Source organism: Macaca thibetana, chromosome 2 (genome assembly GCF_024542745.1).
Source record: "Macaca thibetana thibetana isolate TM-01 chromosome 2, ASM2454274v1, whole genome shotgun sequence".
NCBI classification, from domain to species: domain Eukaryota; kingdom Metazoa; phylum Chordata; class Mammalia; order Primates; family Cercopithecidae; genus Macaca; species Macaca thibetana.
In genome coordinates, this window is record NC_065579.1 from 106,811,794 (window position 1) to 106,827,254 (window position 15,461).

The 15,461-nt window shown below is 59.1% G+C and overlaps 2 protein-coding genes across 4 annotated transcripts in view; one reads left to right on the forward strand and one right to left on the reverse strand.

Annotated features, from left to right (window-relative positions):
* Nucleotides 1-658: 658 nt before the first annotated feature.
* SEMA3G (semaphorin 3G) lies at nt 659-12,006 on the reverse strand. 3 transcript variants are annotated; one of them, XM_050780795.1, is made up of 16 exons: nt 11,805-12,006; nt 10,102-10,262; nt 9,914-9,976; nt 9,540-9,659; nt 9,175-9,265; nt 8,930-9,046; nt 8,621-8,688; nt 8,291-8,405; nt 8,111-8,180; nt 7,733-7,877; nt 7,213-7,444; nt 7,026-7,117; nt 6,294-6,335; nt 5,320-5,548; nt 4,874-5,013; nt 659-3,416 (listed from the first exon to the last, which is right to left on the reverse strand). In XM_050780795.1, the coding sequence occupies exons 1-16, from the start codon at nt 11,917-11,919 to the stop codon at nt 2,946-2,948; spliced, it is 2,271 nt and encodes a 756-aa protein (XP_050636752.1). In that variant the 5' UTR covers nt 11,920-12,006; the 3' UTR covers nt 659-2,945. The 3 variants fall into 3 exon arrangements, with proteins under 3 accessions (XP_050636752.1, XP_050636750.1, XP_050636751.1); XM_050780793.1 differs by having other exon boundaries at nt 8,621-8,766; XM_050780794.1 differs by lacking the exon at nt 9,914-9,976 and having other exon boundaries at nt 8,621-8,766.
* NISCH (nischarin) overlaps nt 8,584-15,461 on the forward strand; it is a 53,092-nt gene continuing 46,214 nt past the window's right edge. Inside the window, exon 1 of the mRNA XM_050780667.1 lies at nt 8,584-8,587. The gene's annotated coding sequence lies outside the window, so the exon portion shown is untranslated. The remainder of the gene's footprint in view (nt 8,588-15,461) is intronic.

A 15,461-nucleotide genomic window follows, 5' to 3' on the forward strand; every position in this document is an offset into this window, starting at 1 on the left:
GGTTATGACCCTTCAATCTTCCTCCAGCAGCAGTGGAGTCTGCTCTTTGGGCTGGGGTGTTGTTGTCACTGGGGAGTGGGAGCCATGCCCAGACGGACCTCCTGCAGTGTGCCCAATAGGTCAGATGTTCGGGGCCTCCCCTCCTTTCCAGAAGCCACAGCCCCCACAGCACAGCCCCAGTCCCCCAGCCATGAGGACTTAATATCCGTTGGTATGTGGCTTGGGATGAAGGCAGGAACCATGCCAAGTGTCACTGTGACAAATGTCAAGTGTTATTATGAAAAAGGAGCAGAGCTGCCTACGTGCCCAGCTGCCCTTTGCCAATGTTTTTTTTTCTCTTTTGGTTCAAGATCCTCCTGAAGTCCCAAGAAGGTCAGTCTTACAAGCCCACAGGCCAGGATGTTCCTCATTTAATGAGCAGTCTCGGCTTCATAGACAAAGCCCTCTAACTCCTTCCTTCCCCTGATACCCATCTTCCTCCTTTCTAGAAAGCACCACCCAGTCTCTTTCTTTAAGTCCTTTTCCAGCTCTAAAACCTGTTTGGGAAATCATGAAACAGAGGTCACTCAGGGTGACCTTCTTTCTCATGCAATGGATGGGAGGGCTCTTCATTTTCAGCTCATGTGCTGGCATCAGTCCATTTAGTACAATACACAGATACACAGTAATGATATAATTACATGATGCAAATATTAACTTCATCCCTTTCCTTATAAATTTGGCTTTTCTCACCAGAGCTCAGGGGCAGTCATGACAATAAAAATAATAATAGTAATTACAAGAAATATGCTCTGAGAACAGAGAAACCACAAAGCCCATCTCAACATACAAATACAAAAATAGAACTCGCACATACAGGGCGTTTCCAGGAGTTAGTAGCATACAGTACCATGGGTGGGGTGCGGTTGGCAGAAGCTGTCCACTTTTTCCAAGTGCAGGTGTTCGTTGCTGAGGACCTTGTGCTCCTCCTCCCTTCATTTTCTAGAGTAACTTCCCAGAGGACCCTGCCTGGAGCCTGCCACGCCAGAGTCTAGCCTAAAGGCCCAGAGGGCTGTTTGTTTCTTTCTGGCCTCCCTAGGGTAGAGGGCAGAGCTGGCTGCAGCTCTGACACCCTTTCTTGGAGCTCCACACTCTCTCCTCCCCTCTTTAATCCTCTCTGTCTCCCCTCCCTTCTGCTCTTCAGCCCCTATCCTTTCCTCCTCTCCTCCTCTGCTTTGACCAGCTGACCTCCCAGCAGACAGCACTGCAGGCTGGAAGGCTTCTCAGGGCGTTGATAGGTTAATCTCTGCTTCTGGTTCATTTACTACAGGGTCAAAGGGGAGAAAGGAGCAGGTATTTCAGGTCCCAGTTCTCTGGAGGTGCCAGGGGTAGGCAGTCTGGGTTTGAGTTTCAGTGGGGCAGGGAACCCTGTCTTGCTTTTTATCTTTTTTTCCCCTCCTTTCTTTGTCTTGGTTGTTTTAATGGAGGGAATCTCAAACCCGGTGGTCTTATCTCTTTCCAGTCAGTTTTGTGCATCATGAACGTGTTCATGTGCAGGCTGGGAACAACTTTTCATTTAGTCCTCCTCCTCCGCTCTGTGCTCCCCAGCCTGAGACACTGCTGATGGCAAAAACACCTCCGCTACATGCCCCGGCAGAATGCATCCTTGCCGTCCGATCTTTCCCCCCAGGAATCAGCAGGACTTACACTTCGTTTTTTCTCTACCTTGTTTCCCCCTTAAAAGAAAAACAGTCTTCCTAAATCCATTTAGCATAAAACAGAGATTCCAGAGATGGAAACACGGGGTCTTACAGGTGGCTTCTGAGCTAACTGATGCCATCCTGAGTCCTTGTGGACACCTGTTCCTGCTTGGGTCCCACAGTCTATCCTAAGGGTCTCCTGCCCTCTGTCCATCTCCATATCCTCTCAATCTTCTGCATCCCTGGCCCTGATTCTGAGGACTGCAGGGCTCACAGAGCCTCCACATTCCCAGCCTCCAGGGCTGCGGCATGCTTGCATCACCCTGGGAAAGACAGCCCACTCTTCCCGCCTGCACCCTTCCCCAGCTCCCCTGCCCTATCTCTAGTCCACAGACACAAGGGACAACAATCCCCCAAAACCCACCCCTCCCCGCTCGTGGGAATGGAGAGCCTGACAGTGGGGAGGGAGTCCTCTCAGGAGGGGCAGGTATCCCAGCAACCCTGGCCTGGGGAAAGGAAGTCAGGCTGTGAGATGCCCCCACCTGGTTTACAAAGTGAAGCCTGAGCCCTGACCAACCCAGATCCCTGGGGACTCTAGCAGTCCATGCCTCTAGATTATCTATGCCTCTCTCTGATTCTCAGATGGAGAAGAGGCGGTGGGCAGTGGCAGAGAGCCACCAAGATATCAGGGCATGACAGGAGGGGAGGTGCATTGTTGCTCCACCTTCCTAACACCTCCATGTTCCCTCCCCAAGTCGGTCAGGTAGGCTCTTCTTGCGGGGTGCTAGCTTAGAGGCCATTTCCTCCCTCCTCTGGCTCCCTGAGAGCCCGCTACCGGGACACCCCCTAGACCCACCCACACACCCACTCGGAGGGTCACTCAGAATGGCCATTGTTCTGTAGACTGGGAAAGAACCACCCAACCCTCTTGCCTCTGGGCACACCCGGAAATGTGCTCCGGAAGCCAGGCCATCTCTGAGAACAAATGGCAGATCCCTCGGGGCTGCCAGCGGCCAAAGGGTGCTGGCTCCAGCTGGGTCTGAGAGCACAGAGAGGGGCAGGGAACAGGCCTCAAGCAGCCGGCCCCTCCATCAGACCCCAGTCTTTTCTGTAGGTGGCCCAGTAGCAGTGTGGGGGCAGAGACACCCGTCTCTAAGAGGCAAACAGACGTCCTGACCCCCTCTGCCCTAGCCAGTGGGTGGGAGATGCTGGGGGCTGCTAGTGGGCTCCCCCAGCCCATTCTGACCACCCCTCCTCTGCCCGCTTCTACGTGGCCTCCACCTCCCGGGGTGTCCGATTGTGCTCAGCATGCACCCGGCTCTTCATCTTCTTGCCTAGCTCCAGCCCTGCCCAGCTCTTGCCCTTGGCCTGCTTGCCCCGGCTCCGGCTCCGGAAGGAGCCTGAGCATTCCATGGTGCCCCTGCACCACACGCGCTCACAGTACTCATCTACCCGGGGCAGGTTGGCAAAGCCGATGAGCTGCAGGATGTCCTTGTACCAGGCCTTGGGTCGGGTGGAAGCCAGGCCTCCCCGGGCTGGGGGCTCCTCTGGCTTTGGCTCCGGAGGGAACACGTTGTCCAGCTGTGAGGCCACAATCACCACCAGAGCCAGGCGGACCACAGTCTGGGAGAAGCCATGCTCCAGAGTGGTGCAGGTATATGTGCCCGCATCGAAACGGCTGAGCCTGCGGAACAGCAGCCCTCGCTCCGTGTGCAAGACTCGCTCGTCCGTCTTCACCTGCCAGGCGGGCGGGAGGGCGTGAGTGTGGTGCGAGGTGGGAGTGTACCATCAGCTTCTCTGCCCCAGCTTTTCTGCCATCCTTGGGGCCCAGTGCCTGGCCACTTCTTGCCCTGTTCTCCCCTTCCCAGGAGAGGACCAGCAGCTTGGCAATGTGGGCCTCCTCTAGACCACGAGCTAATTCAGGTGGGGCCTCACCTTCCCGTAGCCCAGGAAGGGGCCTCCTCAAGAATTTTACTGGCTAGTTTCTCTCTTAGTCAGAGGACACCAATCTTGGCCTCGGAGGGCCCTGGCACACATTCCCAAGGAACAGAGGGGCTAAGATATTATCCCCTTAGCCCTTCTGGAGGTACCATCCCATCTACAGGCTTTTCTCAAGGGAGGGGCTGTGCCCCTGGGCCCAGGACTAGGCTTCAGAACCTCCCTATACTGCACACATGCACATGCACGCGCGCGCGCGCACACACACACACACACACACACACACACACAGACACACACACGCAGCCTTCCCATCCTGGTCTGAACTGTTCACACCCCGACGGTGCGAGCTAACAGCCCCAGCCCAGGGTGGGCTGAGCGCCCATCACAGCGTGGGAAGCGGGAGTGCCGTTCTGATCCCAGCTGGCCTCTGGCCTGGACCCTGTGTGGGCTTTAGTCTGCACATCTGTGTGTTGAGGGTGGATTGCTTGGGCCGTTAGCTAGTGTTGTGAAACACCATCTTGCTGCTCCCCTCCTCCCCTGGGGAATCTTCTCAGTGCCCAGCCCAACAGCTGGCCCAAGGCTGGCCTCCCCCAGTTCCCAGGCTGGAGGGAGAGCCCCTCCTGTAATCAATCCACTCCTGCCCCTCCCCTTCTCTGCCCCAGCCAATGCCCATCCTCAGGCCCCAGACTTAAACCATCCCTGGGGTTGAGAGACCTTTCCGGATGGGGGAGGAGAGGGCCTGAGCAGACAGCTGGACTCCAGGGAGGAAGTGTGGGGCCAGGCTTTGAAGTTGGAGGGCAAGGACCAGTGGTTAAGAGAACCAGAAGGTTCTCTTCTGCTGTGTGTGTGTGTAGCATAGGGAGGTTCTGAAGCCTAGTCCTGGGCCCAGGGCACAGCCCCCTCCCCTGCCTGGGGCAGAAGAGAACCAAGAACCCCTGGAGAAGAGAAACCTTCAAAGATGAGCCATGTGTGTAAATATGGAAGACTTACTGGCCAGCCCAGATCATCTTCCCTCTCTTCCACCACCCACCTGCCAGACTGGGGGAGCTCCAGCCACATCGGGCCTGGGCATTCCCAGAAGGCAGACATAGGGCACGTCCATCTAGGCACCTCAGGAGCCTAATACACACTTTTCTTAGGTTGATCTTGGCAGGTGCTTCCCCAGAACCCCTTTCTAGGGCTCAGGTCTTGGGGTTCAGGATGGGAAGTGACCTCAGGACATGGAGGCTGGAGGCAGGGGTCTTCTCACTCACCTGGTCAGGCCCCTCATCCCCTGGCCTCTGCAAGAGCCAGCGGACAGCAGCCTGGGGAGACTTGGGCAGGCACTCCAGGAAGGTGCTGTTGTGCTCCGTGCCGTAGACCGTGGTAGCCGCCACAAGTCCCACTGCCTCCTCTGGAGAGAGGCAGAGGTTGGCTCAGGTTGGGAACTATGGGACCCAGATCCCAGTGCCACCACCTTCAGTTCACCACAGTTCAGAAGCCCCACTAGTATGACAAGAACTTAGGTATCCATGGATCCCTAAGCCAGCCACTGTGTCCAAAGGCTCTGCTTCCATGCACTAGCAGGAGCTACCCAGAGAGGGAAACAGGACTATCCATCATAAGAAGACCATTCTGAGAACACACTTTGCAGGGGTGGAGCCGAGCCACAGGGGTGAGTTCCAGCCCAGCCTGGGCCCTCCCACCTGCCACCACTCACCTTCCTGGCTCTGGCCCAGGCACTGCAGGACAGGGTTGCCATGCCGGATGTCCTGCCGGCGGAACCGGCGCTTGCTGAGGCTGGGGCGGTAGTGGGTACAGGAGGCACCGTCCCAGGCACAGTATGGGTCCCGGGCTAGGCAGCACTCTGCACAGGCAGTGCCGTAAGTCTCACACTGGTGCAGCCGCAGCTGGGCCACACCCAGCCGAGAGCCCACATACAGCATTTGCTGAGGAGGGACGGAAGTAGAGCCTGAGGTGAGCCCGGGGTTCGCCCACACGCAGCCAGGCTCTCAGCCCCTTGGCTTCCTGAGACCCCTGCCACTTGCAGGAAGTCTTCCAGAACCTCTTGGATTCATTCAAAAAATAAAAAGTGTTTATCACCCACCTGCTGCATACCAGATTCTGTGCCAGGACACAGAAGGGATGGAGGAGAACCAAGACCTGGGATGTTTTCTCTAAGGGACTTCTCCAGGCCCTCCCAGCTGCTGACCTTTGCCCTCTATCCCAGGGGCCTTTATCCTGACTTGTCCCTGACTTTAGAGGTGCACCTTGCTTTTGAGCAATCCTTGCACAAAAGTTAGGATTTGCACAAAGATACACTGAAGCAGATAAACACGGGGAGATGGGTTTTGCCACTTGGCAAATATAGCAGGCCTCTAAAAAGTGGCCTTGTTGGACTTAACATCTGGATTTTGTTTTCAGGCACACTTTTGCCTCCCTTAGGAACTGGGCTTTGTGGCTATCCCCTTATCTGGACGCAGCCCCACTTACTCAGTGCTTCCAATGCCCACTGGCCACTTGTTGCAGGGGCTAATCAGGCCTGCCTCAGCACAGCTTTCCCCAGACTACAGTGGAGCTTGAGGAGGCTGTGGAGCAGGGGCAGAGGAGGAGGCTGTGGAGCAGGGGCAGAGGAGGAGGCTGTGGAGCAGGGGCAGAAGAGGGGTCCAAGAGGAGGGTGGCAGCTGCTCTTACCCTTTTGACAGAGATCTCCATTTCAGTGATAGCTGTTGGTACCTGGGGAAGGAGAAGGGTCTCAGCGTGGGTGGGGTGGACCAGGACCTGTCACTGCCCCCCTGCTTTCGGTCTCCTCCAACCCTGGGGTGGGAACCACCTAGCTCCCAGGCTGGGTCTTGCACTCCTTGGCAGCTAAGGCTAGACAGTCTTTCCCAGACAATGGGTTACAAGAAAGGCCCCCTGGTCATGGCTGGCCTCCAAGCAGGAGGCTTGGCTGAAAGCACAGAGCTAGAGTGTCCCCTCTCTCCACTTGTTCCCCAGCAATGAGGCGGCTGTCCTAAATTACCCAGCTCAGGTCCAGGAGGTACAACAGGCCTCCAAACACAGACTATCCCCTTCCTGAGTCTCTAGAGGGGCCTTGGGGTCTCAACCATCTCCTCCCTGCAACGTGAGCCCAACAGGGTTTTGCAAAGGGTTGCTCCCCTTGACCATCCCTCCCAGCACCCCAGGCACTTTCAGCTCACAGGCTGTAGCTCTGGGCCTCCAGTCATTCATAAGTGGCTGCAAGGCCTCTGCCACAGCGGAGGTGGCGGGGGCATCTCTTTCTGCACCCTCTCCCCAGCATCCTGCCAGCTGCAAATTCAGTAAAGACAGGCTGGCTCCCTACTGGGCTTGCTCCTGCATCCCTGCAGCTAGGCTCAGACCCAAAGATGGGGCTTGAAGGGACCCTTCCATCAGCCCCTTGCTTACCTTAAACACCTGGAGCTCCTCCAGAACCACTTCCTCGGGTTCAGCTGAGCCCCCTGCCTGGAGGGCCATGACTTTGAGCACGGAGCCTGAGTCTGGAGCCAGGGAAGAGGGGTCAGTGGGACAGGAGGGGACAGCCAGGGACCCCACACCCCTCTCCAGCCTGGCCACTCTTGCTCAGCTGTCCTACCAGTCCCCAGGAAGATGACATCGTAGGTCCCATCCTCTGCCTCCACGCGGTCCACCACGATCTGGTGTAGCTGCTGGGCCAGGTGGGTCTTGACAAGGACAGGGCGGCCATGCCGAGGCCGCACAGGCCAGAACATGAGGGGATGGGCTCGGGCAAACTGCAGCACCTCATCTGGGTAGTCCTTGGTGCTGCCAAAAGGCCGCCCTGGCTGAGCAGTCATCTTGCTGGGGCACTGTGGGCAGCAGGGAAGGGAGGGCCTGAGGTATCCTGAGACAGCACACACACCCCCACCACCAGTCTGTTTCCACCCCAACCAGGGCAACCTCTCTCACTGCAGGAGGGCTCTCCTCTCCCACCACACCCACCCCACCCCACCCCACCCCACCCAGGCCCTCTGGAGCCCAGGCTCAGCCAACTCCGCTGCCATGGTGGTGCATGGGGACATGGGGCCACTCCAAGGAGCCCTTCCCCACATCTGCTCAGAACTCGATTCCCTGGCCTTGCCCCAGGAGATACTCACCACGCCAGGGCGGGGGAAGGGCACCTTGCCCACATAGGGCCCCCACTGGTGCTGAGGCCCATCTCGGTGGGCAAAGGGCCCGTTGAAGACCTCCCAGATGTCTGCCATGTGGTACACACAGACGGCGAAGCCCTGGAACACGGCACTGCCAGGGCACACAGGACAGTCAGGCCAGAGTGGCCATCAAGGACAAGAAGGGGATAGCCTGGTTCCATGGGCAGGACACAGGATAATAGTGCCTGTGCAAGCAGAGACTCCAAAAAGCAAAGACCCCAAGGCAAAGGCAAAGAGAGACTCAGAGAGTACAGTCATAGGTCACAAAGACGGGGTCCATCGCAAGGCCAGAGTGCTGGGTGCAGGGAAGCTGGGTGTGCCCACCTGACAGTGCTGAACAGCGCATACACCTCAAGGCTTTTCCCGGCCTTGGGCCATAGCAGGAACACGTCCTCTGGGGTAAAGAAGGGAGCACGAGTGTCATGGCCACCGCCAATACCCTGACTCACCAGCTCTCAGCCCTCCCTAGTCCCGAGCCCTAGACCTGCTTGGCCAGGCCCTCACCTAGCTGGTCAAAGTGGGTCTCGGCACCACCAGGGCCGGGCACTGAGCAGACCAGCCTGGCCTTGAGGAAAGTGCTCCATTTGTTCACCAGCACCCGCTGGCCCCCAGCATCATTCTGCAGGATAAGGGGCCAGAGTCAGCCTTGGGCCCCACGAGGATGGGTCCCACCATCCGCTCTAATACCCTCGCCCACTCGGGGAGAGGTATGCATGTCAGCTTTGCATCCTTGCCTCAGTTTCCCTACTGCTGGCCAGGGGTTGGGGGAGAAAGGTCTGGGAATGGGAGGGTGCAGCGGGGACTTGAACCTCACCACCCCTTCCCAGCTCTCACCACACAGACGCGGCCCACGCGGCTGACAGTGACATAGTTCGAGCCACCATCGGGCGAGGGGACAGTTTCTGAGAAGAAGAAGTACACCTTGTCATTGTCCTGGTCAGAGTTCTCAGGGATCCGGGCGGCCATCACAAACCGGGGGTCTGGAAGGGCGACAGGGTCATGCTGGGTGGAGGGGCCCCACAGGCAGGACGGGAGCAGAACCCAGTGGGGAGAGGAATGGGGCAGGCGGCTCCCACTGGAGGCTGGTGTCCTAGGCGGGAAAGTAGCCTCTTCCCCCGTGCCAGTCCCAGGGGCAGGCCTCACCGTGCAAGAGGCTCTGGTCAGAGTCAGAACGCAGAGCTGGCCGAGGACCTCCGCTTCGGAAGATCATGGCCTCTCGCCCCAGGAAGTCAGCGGTGAGACCCGTGTACAGCTCCCCGCCTGGGGTGGGGGTTGGGGAACAGAGTCAGGGGAGGAGGCCCAGGCCCAGCAGCCGGGTCCCTCCCTTCTCAGTGACATAGGCCAGCTGCCACCCTCCCTGTTCCCACCCTGGCCTGGGCATCACCCACCTACAAAGGTGCTGGCAAAGGGACGGCTGGGTTCGTGAGGGCACCGCCCCCGGCCGCTTTCCACACTGCCGGGCTCCAGGTGGAGCACATGCTAAGGGGAGGGAGAGAGGGAGGGAGGGGCGTCACCTGGGAGACACGCGCCAGCAGCCCACACCCAAGCAGGAGCCCTTGCGTGCAGCTAGAAAGTGGGGGCGGGCGGAAGGCGTCCTCATCCAGGGCCCCTCTAATGGGGTCAGCTCCCCGACACAAAGGCGCCTTTCTGTCCCTGCCCTTCTGTCCCTACCCAGGCTCAATGGGAACGTTCAGGCAGCAGGGAGGAAATGTCACTGCCTCCCAGTCCCTTGTGGGGCCTGGTCCAGGCTCACCTCCCCACGGTGGCCCACTGTGATGAGGGCGCAGGTGGGCTGGAAGGCCCCAGTGCCACAGGCTAGCAGGTGGGTCCGGTTGTGAGGCTGCAGCACCCGCACGAAGTTGGCACACTCTGTCTGTGGGGAGAAGGAGTGGGTGGCTGAGGGGTGAGAGGGGGTGCTCGCCATCTCCTTGGGGCCCAAGGCTCAGCCCTGTCTGGCAGTCAGCTCTGGGGAAGGGGATGGGTGTGACATTCCCAGCAGACCTTCAAAAGCCCTCAGGATCTGCTCCAAATGCCCCTGGTAGAGGCACCTGGGGCGTGGCCACAGACTATCCTGAAGGTCAGGGCAGGGTGTCGGGTTGAGGGGCCATCCCTCCCGACAGCACTCACCAAAGGATCTCTTCCCTTTTGAACACACTCCTCCCTCTGTCCTGGCTGCGGCGGCCACAGGACCTGAAACACAGCCTGGCTGACCTCAGGTCCTCCCCTGATCTCACAGGCTCAGTTTCCCCATGTGGCCTCCCATCTGGAGGTGCCCAGCTCTCAAACAGACCCCCTGCCCTGCCAGTCCAGCTCACCTCCCGGGGATCTGGCCACGCCTGGTCCAGTCGCAGAGAGTAGAGGGCATCCAGGCCACCCAGAAAGAGGCGGTCCCGGTACTCATCTAGGTACATGGCCTGGAAGTTCAGGGAGCCCCGGGGGCCCAGAAAGATGGCAGAGCGGTTGGCAGATAGGAGGTCTAGGAGGGAGTACAGGGAGGCAGATCAGGGCCATGGCTCAGCCTAGTTCCCCAGCCAAGGAGTGGAGGTGGAGGCTCCGGCTGAGCATCCACCCCTGACACACTCACATCTGGAAAATGTTTCCATCCACGTGGTGCTGGAAGGTTTTTGGACCATGGCTCCTGGGGACAGGTGGGACGGGAGGCTCAGAGCCTCCCACCCAGCCCAGCCTACCCTGGGACCTACCTCCCACCCCTCCATTCCTTAGCCCTTCATCGTGCAGCTATCTTCCCACTGTCCCATCTGTGCCCTACCCAGTCCCCAGGGAGGATGGCCCCAACCACCAGAAACTAGAGCAAAGTGCTGGAAGATCCTGGAGGAAGGGCGGGAGTCTTTGCAAGCCGCCTGACTCAGCTGGAGGGTGGGCCAGCAGGCAAAAGTGTTCCCAGCAGAGGGGACCCCTGGCAACCGCCTGGGTGCAGGAGAGGGCAGGTGTGGCCAGGAAGGGCTCCCACCTCCAGTCCAGGTCTGTGGCCGAAGAGAATTTTCTCCCCATAGATGTTGGCCATCCCGGCCCCAGAGATGAGAGCCGGGAGCTGTCTGGGGACGTTGGTCCCAGGAGTTGAGGATCCTGAGGTAGGTCCTCAGGCTTGGCTGGGGAGGGGGAAGTAATGGGGGCAGTAGGATGTGGTAGGAAGGGGGCACTGACCACCTTTGGGAAGGCCCAGAGTGTCCTATGCCTTCCCTACAGAAGCATCTCCACCCAACACCCATTCCACCCCCAAAACTCATCAACAGTCTCTTCCGGGAAGCCCTCCATGGATGACAGTACCTTGGGGAACTTTCCCTATTTGGGGCTTTTTCTAGTAGTCTGACCTCCTGCCAAAACCACAGGTCCCAGAATAAGACCACATTCCCCTCAGCCTCTCCAGGAGGGAGTGGTGTCTCCCCCACCAGACTGGGCTTCCCAGGGGAAGGTGGTCACCCCTCTGGTTTCCTTAGGAAGGATCTCCCAAGAGCCTGTCTCAGGGGCCTTACCCGGGCCCGTCCGTGGAGGCCTGAGCCGGCTCACATGTCTAGGGTAGAACACAGGAACCCCCAGGCTGGGATGGGCAAAGAGGGGAGGTGAAACTCCCCCTGGGCTGAGGCACTTCTTGGATGGGGGAGCACATGAAGAAACCCACTCTGGGAAGTGGGCTGCAAGGGGTTCCTCCCCTTCTCTGTGGCCCCAGGACCAAGGGATAGAGTGCTGCCCACTCTCCCATTGGCCACCCTGGGCAAAAAGTGCCAGCTGAGCCCAGACAGACCCTTCAGCCCCATCCTTTCTGTCCCTCTCCCCTGCCTGGTCCCTTCCTCTGTCCCCTCCCCATCTTTATTGAGTTCTCTCGGGGTTTCCATCTGTCCCTTTCTCAGCAGTCCCCCTCAGGTCCCTCCCCACCACCCTGGTCCTGTCTCCCAGGACCTGCCTCCCTCCCACTCCCCTACAGCTGGCCAGGCACCCAAGAGCCCAAGGCACCCAAACAGGGCACATGCACACAAACAGGGCATGCAGGGGCTGGTACCTCGGTAGGAGAGCCGCAGGCGGGGCACACTGGGGCCAGGGCTGGGGCCGGAGCTACCCCCATGGAGCAGGAGGCCCCCTAGCAGCCAGCAGATGGCCCAGGCCGAGGGGGCCATGCTGGGGAACTGAGGGCACCGCTGCCGCCTGCCTGCAGAGCCGCCCTCTGGTCCTGCTGGCCGCCGGCTGTAGTTTGCTCTGCTGCCACCAGGCCACCACTTATAAGGCAGTGGCTCCACCCAGTCCTGGGCGGGAAGAGGGACGGGGGAGAGAAGGAGGCCGGGGCCTTGCCGTCCACCTGCCACTTCTCCTTCCACCTTGTTGGCCCAGTGCAGGCCTTTGTGTCACACTGGCCAGCTAGCTCTCCATTGGGAAGACCTTCCCAGCTGGGGCACGGGCCATGTGTACAGAGATGTCCACAAATACAGGTCCTCAGGCTCCAGCAAAGTGACAAGTGGGGAGAGAGCCTGGAAGGGAGGTCAGGGATCAGAGGTCGAGGTTGATGGGCTGGGTAGAGGCCGAGCTGGGCTCTGCCTTGTTCTCTGCCCCTCCACTGCCCACAGCAGAGACCTTCCAAACTGGCCCTGCCCCAATTCCAGGATGTTCCAGCCTCCTGAAGCCTCGGCCAGAGGGGGCACCATGTCCTAGGCTGGTGTTTGAGGTCTGGCAACACTTCATAGAGCCAGCAAGAGATGACTGCCCAGCCTCTTCCACCCAGGCCTGTCCCCCTCTGGCTTCCAGCCACCCCAGCCTCTCGCCACATCTACAGGCCCCATCTCAGCTCACCAGGCTTGCTTTGGGGTAGGGGACAAGGGCATTAGGGGACCCCATGCTGAGGGAACCTCCCCTTGCCCTGCCTCCCTCAGGCCTCCAGTACTTCCAGAGTCTCAGGGTCCAGAGCTTCACCAGGTCAGTGATGGTTCTTCCCAGGGACCTCATACCCCAAAAGCCCTGCAGACACCTGTGCTCTCTCAGAGCTCACTCCACCTGCCCTGAATGCTGACTGGGAAGCAGCGGGGCGGCGGGGGGGGGGCACAGAAAACCACAGAAGAGGGCCAAAGGGGAAATGGTACTGAGAACCTGAATCTGGGGTGAGTGACAGGACCTCCCCATGCTCCCTGCTCCAGAACAGTTCCCACCTCACCCCACCCCAGAACCCTACACTCAAAACCTGAGGCCCTGTGCACTAAAGAGATTTTAATCTTGAGCTGGAGTTTGAGTTCCCAGGATTCTAACAACTCCTGCAGGTTGGGCCTCCCACATGGACTGGCCTGGACCCTCTGGTAAGTTGTGGGGGACTCAAAGAGGAGGAAAGGACCTGGCCTAGGCCACAGAGCAGGCTGAGAATGTGTCCAGCTCAGCCCTGCCCCTTCCTGGGACCCTCCTTTGCTTCTGGGCCTTCTTGGGAATATGGGGACCCCACCCTCCTCCCCTACCTCAATCCTGAAATGGAAACAGGCTGGCTTCTTGGGTCAGCATGACAGGTCCTAGAGACCTACAACTCTACCTCCCTGTCTCCATTTCCCTTCACTCACACATGCCTCCTTCAGCAGGGGGCTGGCCTGGAGGTGGGCAAGGGGCTTCCCAGAGAGACCAGTGATGGAGCTCAGCCCAGCCCTGCCTCTGGCCCTGCTAGAACGCCTTGGCCAAGGCCTTTCCATCTCTGCCTTGTTCTCTGCCCCTCCACTGCCCACAGCAGAGACCTTCCAAACTGGCCCTGCCCCAATTCCAGGATGTTCCAGTCCCCTGAAACCTTGGCCAGACTCTCCAGCTCCCCTGGTTAGGGGTGGGGGGTCATTCTCCTCCCAGATGGGGAGGGACCTCCTCCTCCCAGGGCCGGGGATCAGCCATCTGGGTGTAAGCAGCTTTTATAACCTGACGAGTGGGCTTGCGCAGGGACTGCTGTCAGGGGGACCATATCCTGGGACCCTGGGGTGGAGTGCTTCTGCCTCAGTTTCCCTGGGGAGGTGTGGCCAGCACACTGCCCAAGTTAGGGCCAACTTCTAACTGGAGACTGAACCAGGCAGCCCTTCAGCCAGCATGTGACCAACAGCGGCGGGCAGGTGGCCCAACACTCCTCAGCCTGCTAGCCCACCCTGGGGTCTCAGCTCAGCCAGACGCCCAGCAGGGGCTGCAGGAAGGCCTGGGTCGACTGGAGCAGGGTATGCGGGCAGCCTACTCCACACTGGGGAAACAGCCTGCGGCAGGCTGGGAGTCTGAACTCTACTGTTAACGTGTGTGGCCTCAGTCAGGTCCTCTCCCTCTCCGGGCTTCAGTTTTCCAGGCTAGGGGGCAGGGGGTAGGGATCCTCTCTAAAGGCCCCCCTGCTTGCCAGCTGCAGGTGGGAAAGACCCCAAGGGTGCCCTGAATTCGCGGATCAATGGGCCCAGACACAGGTATCTTGTGCCATCTAGTGGACAAAGAAGGAACTGCAGGAGGCCCCCAAATTCGCAGCGTTGGGGTAGCAGGGCCATCCAGCAGAAACGGCAGTCTCTTCAGGTCGCTAGCAGTAACCACGCAAACACAATATAAAGAAGTAGGAGCAGTGGAAGATGCTCCAGTGATTGCTCTTGATGGAGGAAATCAAGGGAGGCTTCATGGAGGAAGCACTATCCAAGCAAAAGTCCAGAAATGGAAAGGATGCAGCAAAAGAGGCAAAACTAGATGATTCATGTAGGATGCAAAATGCCGTGTACTGGTGGGAGATGGTGAGCTGGGCTGATACCTATGTGAGGTGCGTGTTCATGCAGCAGGTGCCACCAGGTGGGTATGTGGACGGTCACAGCCCAGCCTCTCCCAGCCAGAATTCTAGGGTGGGCATGCCTGGAAGGAATGGATGCCCCCAGTCCCCTCCCCACCAATTTCATGGATGGAACAGGGATATTAGGACAATGTCATGCCCCCTCCACCCCCACAGACCTCCAGCTGCTTGCAGAGGGTGAGCCCCCCCGCTTCCCATCAGCCATCCCTCACAGCTCCACCCTCCCCACCCCAACCCTCCCACAGTCTCCTCTGGGACTTCTATCTGCAAGTGGGGCCATTCATCTTCTCTTCCTGTCCAGGACTTGTCCCCCTCCCTGCCACAGCTGATGAAGAGAGATCCAGGACATGGCAGAGCCCTTCTTCCCCCATTGCCCCTTCCTGACAATCCTCACTCCCTTCTACCCGAGCACATGTGGCCCTTGTCTGAGGCAGCAGCCTGCCCCCAGAATGCACCCTCTCTGTAGCTGGCCCAGACACTCTCCTGTTTCCTTCACAGAGGCCTTAACTCTCTTCGCCCCAATCCCACTGGCATCCCACATCCCTGGTACCCTCCTATCTCTTGGGTCACTGTCTTCCTCATTGTCATGGTCCCCTCCCCCTACCTCAGCTACCCACCCTCCAGGTCACTACCAATAAGGGCATGACCTTCTGCCTGTCCATTTGGAACATCCCTTCCTCTGGACATCACCATCGGCAGCTCAGCACCCCCACTGCCACATCTTTCACTCGCCGAGGCCCATCTGCCTGCCCCTCCTTGCCTTGAGACTCCTCTTTCTCCCTGTACAGCTTGCACCTGTGACCAGCTCTAGAATCAGGCCCTGGCAGACACTGTCCGGGGCCCAGTAGCCACTGGCCAGCTGCAGAGCTTGCCTACATCTCACATGGCCCTTTTCCTGTT